A 9,113-nucleotide genomic window follows, 5' to 3' on the forward strand; every position below is an offset into this window, starting at 1 on the left:
AGGGTTTAGGGTTGGGGTTGGGGTTGGGGTTAGGGTCAGGGGTTAGGGTCAGGGTTTAGGGTTGGGGTCAGGGTTTAGGGTTAAGGGTCAGGGTTTGGGGTTAGGGTCAGGGTTTAGGATTAGGGTCAGGGTTTAGGGTTTAGGGTCAGGGTTTAGGGTTGGGGTTAGGGTCAGGGTTTAGGGTTGGGGTTAGGGTTGGGGTTAGGGTCAGGGTTTAGGGTTGGGGTTAGGGTTAGGGTTTAGGGTCAGGGTTTAGGGTTGGGGTTAGGGTCAGGGTTTAGGGTCAGGGTTTAGGGTCAGGGTCAGGGTTTAGGGTTAGGGTCAGGGTTTAGGGTTGGGGTTAGGGTCAGGGTTTAGGGTCAGGGTTTAGGGTTAGGGTCAGGGTCAGGGTTTAGGGTTAGGGTTGGGTCAGGGTTTAGGGTTAGGGTTGGGTCAGGGTTTAGGGTTGGGGTTAGGGTTAGGGTCAGGGTCAGGGTTTAGGGTTAGGGTTGGGTCAGGGTTTAGGGTTGGGGTTAGGGTTAGGGTTAGGTGGTATGGTTAATGTTGTGTCTGTGTTATGTTGCGTCCTGTAGGGAGGAAGTCCAACATGGAGGGTCAGGGTTAGAGTTGGGGTTAGGGTCAGGGTTTAGGGTTAGGTGGTATGGTTAATGTTGTGTCTGTGTTATGTTGCGTCCTGTAGGGAGGAAGTCCAACATGGAGGGTCAGGGTTAGAGTTGGGGTTAGGGTCAGGGTTTAGGGTTAGGTGGTATGGTTAATGTTGTGTCTGTGTTATGTTGTGTCCTTTAGGGAGGAAGTCCAACATGGAGGAGGTTCAGGATGAGTTGATGCATCGCCTCACGTTGGGTCGAAGCGCCAACAAGAAGTTTGCTGTTCCTGCTCGCAGCACCTCCCTCCCGTCCGTCAACGTCACATACGACTCCTCCCCTGACGAGGTCAAGGCCTGGCTACAGCTGAAGGGATTCAGCTCTGTGTACGTCATTTAATATACACTACCATTCAACAGTTTGGGGTCACTTAGAAATGTCCTTGTTTTCCATAAAAACATACATGAAATTAGTTGCAATATTAATAGGAAATATAGTCAAGACGTTGACAAGGTTCTAAATAATGATTTTTAATTAAAATAATAATTGTGTCCTTCAAACTTTGCTTTCGTCAAAGAATCCTCCATTTGCTGCAATTACAGCCTTGCAGACCTTTGGCATTCTAGTTGTCAATTTGTTGAGGTAATCTGACGAGATTTCACTTTATGCTTCCTGAAGCACCTCCCACAAGTTGGATTGGCTTGATGGGCACTTCTTACGTACCATACGGTCAAGCTGCTCCCACAACAGCTCAATAGGGTTGAGATCCGGTGACTGTGCTGGCCACTCCATTATAGACAGAATACCAGCTGACTGCTTCTTCCCTAAATAGTTATTGCATAGTTTGGAGCTGTGCTTTGGGTCATTGTCCTGTTGTAGGAGGAAATTGGCTCATAATTAAGCGCCGTCCACAGGGTATGGAATGGCGTTACAAAATGGAGTGATGGCCTTCCATCTTCAAGATCCCTTTAACCCTGTACAAATCTCCCACTTTACCACCACCAAAGCACCTCCAGACCATCACATTGCCTCCACCATGCTTGACAGATGGCATCAAGCACTCCTCCAGCATCCTTTCATTTTTTCTGCATCGCACGAATGTTCCTCTTTGTGATCCGAACACCTCAAACTTAGATTCGTCTGTCCATAACACTTTTTTCCAATCTTCCTCTGTCCAGGGTCTGTGTTCTTTTGCCCATCTTAATCTTTTATTTTTATTGGCCAGTCTGAGATAAGGCTTTTTCTTTACAACTCTTCCTAGAAGGCCAACATCCCGGAGTCGTCTCTTCACTGTTGACGTTGAGACTGGTGTTTTGCAGGTACTATTTAATGAAGCTGCCAGTTGAGGACTTGTAAGGCGTCTGTTTCTCAAACTAGACACTCTAATGTACTTGTCCTCTTGCTCAGTTGTGCACCGGGGCCTCCCACTCCTCTTTGTATTCTGGTTAGAGCCAGTTTGTGCTGTTCTGTGAAGGGAGTAGTACACAGCGTTGTACGAGATCTTCAGTTTCTTGGCAATTTCTCGCATGGAATAGCCTTCATTTCTCAGAACAAGAATAGACTGACGAGTTTCAGGAGAAAGTTCTTTGTTTCTGGCCATTTTGAGCCTGTAATCGAACCCACAAATGCTGATGCTCCAGATACTCAACTAGTCTAAAGAAGGCCAGTTTTATTGCTTCTTTAATCAGAACAGTTTTCAGCTGTGCTAACATAATTGCAAAAGGGTTTTCTAATGATCAATTAGCCTTTTAAAATTATAAACTTGGATTAGCTAACACAAGACATTACAGTACATAGACACCCAAATCTGCAGTTTCCAGCTACAATAGTCATTTACAACATTAACATTGTCTACACTGTATTTCTGATCAATTTGATGTTATTTTAATAGAACAATATTTTGCTTTTCTTTAAAAAAAGAAAAGGACATTTCTAAGTGACCCCAAACTTTTGAACGGTTGTGTATATGTATATAATATCATCTGTATATCTATATGAGAATACATCCTATAGTACGGTATAGTCCTGATATCTCCTCTCCTGACGAGGTCAAGGCCTGGCTACAGCTGAAGGGATTCAACTCGTTGTAAGTCACACTGGACATGTATAAATATTAGTTCTATCTGACTATGTGGAGGTGATTGCTGGTGTCCCCCAAGGTTCTATTCTGGGTCCTGTGCTTTTTACTATTTAAATGAATGAGCTCAACTCTGGTGTGGCTGATGTCTATTTCTATTCTATCTCCTGTGCTCCTACCCGTCTCTATAGTACCATTACCAGTCTGGGAGTATTAACCGGAGCCCAGCTGTTCTCTCTGAATAAGGAGGAGCTGAAGACGGTGTGTCCAGACGACGGGGCCAGGGTCTTCAGTCAGGTGACCGTCCAGAAGGCTGCTCTGGAGGTGGGTAGTGCTTCTCCTCTTACTAAACCTGATGACACTGAGCCGGCTAACCCTGCAAGCTAGCTGATTAACACTGTTCGACCAGGGATAAAGATGCAGTAGCTAGCTGCCTCAAGGCAGAGTGCAGGGTTAAACCTGAACGGAAGGCAGCCAGTCATAGCTGCCTCAAGGCAGAGTGCAGGGTTAAACCTGAACGGAAGGCAGCCAGTCATAGCTGCCTCAAGGCAGACTGCAGGGTTAAACCTGAACGGAAGGCAGCCAGTCATAGCTGCCTCAAGGCAGAGTGCAGGGTTAAACCTGAACGGAAGGCAGCCAGTCATAGCTGCCTCAAGGCAGACTGCAGGGTTAAACCTGATCGGAAGGCAGCCAGTCATAGCTGCCTCAAGGCAGACTGCAGGGTTAAACCTGATCGGAAGTGTTTAGCTATCCAACGTCCAGACTGTGTTGAAAAGTCCACTTGGGCTAAATGTTTGAACCCAGTGTTGCATTGTGGCTAGTGTAGTTCAGAGGATTCTACTGTCTGGGAGTCTGCTTTAGGGAATCTCTTCTTCTGAGTGTGTTGATGTCATCACAGAACCCTGAATCTCTTTTTCTGAGTGTGTTGATGTCATCACAGAACCCTGAATCTCTTCTTCTGAGTGTGTTGATGTCATCACAGAACCTTGAATCTCTTCTTCTGAATGTGTTTGATGTCATCACAGTACCTGCAAACACCTGTGTGTACCTGTAAACACCAGTGCTTTTTCCGTATTTTGTTGCGTTGCAGCCTTATTCTAAAATGGATTAAATTAATGTTTTTCCTCGTCAATCTACACACAATAACCCTTAATGACAAAGTGAAAACAGTTTTTTTTTTTTTTGCAAATGTATTAAAAATGTTTATCTTATTTACATAAGTATTCAGACCCTTTGCTATGAGACTCAAAGTTGAGCTCAGGTGCATCCTGTTTCCATTGATCATCCTTGACGTTTCTACAACCTGATTGGAGACCACCTGTGGTAAATTCAATTGATTGGACATGATTTGGAAAGGCACACACCTGTCTATATAAGGTCCCACAGTTGACAGTGCATGTCAGAGCAAAAACCAAGCCATGAGGTCGAAGGAATTGTCCGTAGAGCTCCGAGACAGGATTGTGTCGAGGCACAGATCTGGGGAAGGGTACCAAAACATTTCTGCAGCATTGAAGGTTCCCAACAACACAGTGGCCTCCATCATTCTTAAATAGAATAAGTTTGGAACCACCAATAATCTTCCTAGAGTTGGCCGCCCGGCCAAACTGAGCAATTGGGTGAGAAGGGCCTTGGTCAGGGAGGTGACCAAGAACCCGATGGTCACTCTGACAGAGCTCCAGAGTTCCTCTGTGGAGATGGGAGAATCTTCCAGAAGGACAACAATCTCTGCAGTACTCCACCAATCAGGCCTTTATAGTAGAGTGGACAGACAGAAGCCACTCCTCACTAAAAGACACTGTACACTTGGAGTTTGCCAAAAGGCACCTAAAGGACTCTCAGACCATGAGAAACAAGATTCTCTGGTCTGATGAAACCAAGATTGAACTCTTTGGCCTGAATGCCAAGCGTCACGTCTGGAGGAAACCTGGCACCATCCCGACGGTGAAGCATTTTGGTGGCAGCATCATGCTTTGGTGGTGTTTTTCAGTGGCATGTACTGGGAAACTAGTCAGAACGGAGCAAAGTACAGACAGATCCTTGATGAAAAACTGCTCCAGAGCACTCAGGACCTCAGACTGGGGCGAAGGTTCACCTTCCAACAGGACAACGACCCTAAGCACACAGCCAAGACAACGAAGGAGTGGCTTCGGGACTAGTCTCTGAATGTCCTAGAGTGGCCCAGCCAGAGCCCAGACTTGAACCCAATCGAACATCTCTGGAGAGACCTGAAAATAGCTGTGCAGCGACAATTCCAATCCAACCTGACAGAGCTTGAGAGGATCTGCAGAGAAGAATGGGAGAAACTCTCCAAATACAGGTGTGCCAAGCTTGTTGCGTCATACCCAAGAAGACTCATGGCTGTGATCGATGCCAAAGGTGCTTTAACAAAGTACTGAGTAAATGGTCTGAATACTTATGTAAATGTGTTATTTCTGGGTTTTTTTTATACATTTGCAAAAAAAATCGGAAAAAAGTTTTTGCTTTGTCATTATGGGGTATTGTGATGTCATTATGGGGTATTGTGATGTCATTATGGGGTATTGTGTGTAGATTGATTGATGAGGAGAAAAAATCTTTAATCCATTTTAGAATAAGGCTGTAACGTAACAAAATGTGGAAAAAGTCAAGGGGTCTGAATACTTTCCGAATGCACTGTACATACAGATGTTTACAGGTACATAAAAGTGTTTACAGGTACATACAAGTGTTTACAGGTACATACAGGTGTTTACAGGTACATACAAGTGTTTACAGGTACATACAGGTGTTTACAGGTACATACAAGTGTTTACAGGTACATACAAGTGTTTACAGGTACATACAGGTGTTTACAGGTACATACAGGTACATACAAGTGTTTACAGGTACATACAGGTGTTTACAGGTACATACAGGTGTTTACAGGTACATACAAGTGTTTGCAGGTACATACAGGTGTTTACAGGTACATACAGGTGTTTACAGGTATTTGCAGTTACATACAGGTGTTTTCAGGTACATACAGGTATTTGCAGTTACATCCAGGTGTTTTCAGGGGTACTTGCAGGCTACATGCTCTTTAAAGCTCTGGCAAGGTGTGGTTTCTGTCTGGTCTCTGTCCTCCTGCAGGTCTTCTTCTGACCACTGCAGTCTTCAGACTCTAAACTCTCACTAAGGTATTGGTTCACTAGATGGGTTGTTCTAGACTCTACTCTGTTGGCCAGCGTTCATGTAGTCACGGCTCTCTTCTGTTCAGGACTTCTGCACACCTGTCTCACTAGGCTAACACACCTCACCGGTCTGTGTTCTAAATCCAATCCACCACTTAGACAATCCAGTGTGCAGGTCAAGATAACATACAGTATGTCTTGTATCAACTGCTCACATTGAAAAACAGTCTTAAGTTTGGATCAACATTTTCTCATACTTAAAGAAGTATGATAACAGGCCGTTTATCTAGATGTTGTGAAGCTGGCCAGCAGATGGACGCTAAAAACCTAGATTTCTACCTTCCTAGATAACCACCATGGCTTTAAGACCCCACCACCTAGTCTCCTTCCTAGATAACCACCATGGCTTTAAGACCCCACCACCTAGTCTCCTTCCTAGATAACCACCATGGCTTTAAGACCCCACCACCTAGTCTCCTTCCTAGATAACCACCATGGCTTTAAGACCCCACCACCCAGTGTATAATACTGTATATGTATATGTATGATATATGTATAGTATGTATAAAAATGTATAATACTACTAATGGCACTACAGGTCAGTTTATAACAGGTTGAGTGTTATACTACTAAGAGAACTACAGGTCAGTTTATAACAGGTTGAGTGTTATACTACTAATGGAACTACAGGTCAGTTTATAACAGGTTGAGTGTTATACTACTAATGGAACTACAGGTCAGTTTATAACAGGTTGAGTGTAATACTCTAATGGAACTACAAGTCAGTTTATAACAGGTTGAGTGTTAAACTACTAAGAGAACTACAGGTCAGTTTATAACAGGTTGAGTGTAATACTACTAAGAGAACTACAGGTCAGTTTATAACAGGTTGAGTGTAATACTACTAATGGAACTACAGGTCAGTTTATAACAGGTTGAGTGGTATACTCTAATGGAACTACAAGTCAGTTTATAACAGGTTGAGTGTTAAACTACTAATGGAACTACAGGTCAGTTTACAACAGGTTGAGTGTTATACTACTAATGGAACTTCAGGTCAGTTTATAACAGGTTGAGTGTAATGTATAATACTACTAATGGAACTACAGGTCAGTTTATAACAGGTTGAGTGTAATGTATAATACTACTAATGGAACTACAGGTCAGTTTCCAACAGGTTGAGTGTTATACTACTAATGGAACTACAGGTCAGTTTATAACAGGTTGAGTGTAATACTACTAATGGAACTACAGGTCAGTTTATAACAGGTTGAGTGTAATGTATAATACTACTAATGGAACTACAGGTCAGTTTAGAACAGGTTGAGTGTTATACTACTAATGGAACTACAGGTCAGTTTATAACAGGTTGAGTGTAATACTCTAATGGAACTACAGGTCAGTATCCAACAGGTTGAGTGTTATACTACTAATGGAACTACAGGTCAGTTTAGAACAGGTTGAGTGTTATACTACTAATGGAACTACAGGTCAGTTTAGAACAGGTTGAGTGTAATGTATAATACTACTAATGGAACTACAGGTCAGTTTATAACAGGTTGAGTGTAATGTGTAATACTACTAATGGAACTACAGGTCAGTTTATACTACTAATGGAATTCCAGGTCAGTTTATAACAGGTTGAGTGTAATGTGTAATACTACTAATGGAACTGCAGGTCATTTTATAACAGGTTGAGTGTAATGTGTAATACTACTAATGGAACTACAGGTCAGTTTATACTACTAATGGAATTCCAGGTCAGTTTATAACAGGTTGAGTGTAATGTGTAATACTACTAATGGAACTACAGGTCAGTTTATAACAGGTTGAGTGTAATGTGTAATACTACTAATGGAACTACAGGTCAGTTTATACTACTAATGGAATTCCAGGTCAGTTTATAACAGGTTGAGTGTAATGTGTAATACTACTAATGGAACTACAGGTCAGTTTATAACAGGTTGAGTGTAATGTGTAATACTACTAATGGAACTACAGGTCAGTTATAACAGGTTGAGTGTTATACTACTAATGGAATTTCAGGTCAGTTTATAACAGGTTGAGTGTTATACTACTAATGGAACTACAGGTCAGTTTATAACAGGTTGAGTGTAATACTACTAAGAGAACTACAGGTCAGTTTATAACAGGTTGAGTGTAATACTACTAATGGAACTACAGGTCAGTTTATAACAGGTTGAGTGGTATACTCTAATGGAACTACAAGTCAGTTTATAACAGGTTGAGTGTTAAACTACTAATGGAACTACAGGTCAGTTTACAACAGGTTGAGTGTTATACTACTAATGGAACTTCAGGTCAGTTTATAACAGGTTGAGTGTAATGTATAATACTACTAATGGAACTACAGGTCAGTTTATAACAGGTTGAGTGTAATGTGTAATACTACTAATGGAACTACAGGTCAGTTATAACAGGTTGAGTGTTATACTACTAATGGAATTTCAGGTCAGTTTATAACAGGTTGAGTGTTATACTACTAATGGAACTACAGGTCAGTTTATAACAGGTTGAGTGTTATACTACTAATGGAACTACAGGTCAGTTTATAACAGGTTGAGTGTTATACTACTAATGGAACTACAGGTCAGTTTATAACAGGTTGAGTGTTATACTACTAATGGAACTACAGGTCAGTTTATAACAGGTTGAGTGTTATACTACTAAGAGAACTACAGGTCAGTTTATAACAGGTTGAGTGTTATACTACTAAGAGAACTACAGGTCAGTTTATAACAGGTTGAGTGTTATACTACTAAGAGAACTACAGGTCAGTTTATAACAGGTTGAGTGTTATACTACTAATGGAACTACAGGTCAGTTTATAACAGGTTGAGTATTATACTACTAAGAGAACTACAGGTCAGTTTATAACAGGTTGAGTGTAATACTACTAATGGAACTACAGGTCAGTTTATAACAGGTTGAGTGTTATACTACTAATGGAACTACAGGTCAGTTTATAACAGGTTGAGTGTAATGTATAATACTACTAATGGAACTACAGGTCAGTTTATAACAGGTTGAGTGTAATGTAGTTCAGTTCAACAGTTGAGTGTTTTATACTCTAAATGGGAACTACAGGTCATTATAACAGGTTGAGTGTAATCTACTATGGAACTACGGTCAGTATTATACCACAGGTGTGAGTGTTATACTACGAATGGAACTACAGGTCAGTTTAATAACAGGTTGAGTGTAACTGTATAATACTGACTAATGTAAACTACAGGTACAGTTTATAACAGGTTGAAGTGTATACCTACTAATGGAACTACA

At 41.7% G+C, this 9,113-nt stretch overlaps 1 protein-coding gene across 1 annotated transcript in view; it reads left to right on the top strand.

The window, feature by feature from the left end:
* Nucleotides 1-2,985, top strand: part of eps8a (epidermal growth factor receptor pathway substrate 8a) — a gene marked incomplete at both ends in the record, with an annotated part of 66,574 nt that extends 63,589 nt beyond the window's left edge. Inside the window, 2 exons of the mRNA XM_038982358.1 lie at nt 787-970; nt 2,853-2,985. Coding sequence (XP_038838286.1) covers nt 787-970; nt 2,853-2,985 — 317 coding nt within the window. The remainder of the gene's footprint in view (nt 1-786; nt 971-2,852) is intronic.
* Nucleotides 2,986-9,113: the final 6,128 nt, after the last annotated feature.

Source organism: Salvelinus namaycush, unplaced genomic scaffold (genome assembly GCF_016432855.1).
Source record: "Salvelinus namaycush isolate Seneca unplaced genomic scaffold, SaNama_1.0 Scaffold1137, whole genome shotgun sequence".
In the NCBI taxonomy this organism is placed as follows: Eukaryota; Metazoa; Chordata; class Actinopteri; order Salmoniformes; family Salmonidae; genus Salvelinus; species Salvelinus namaycush.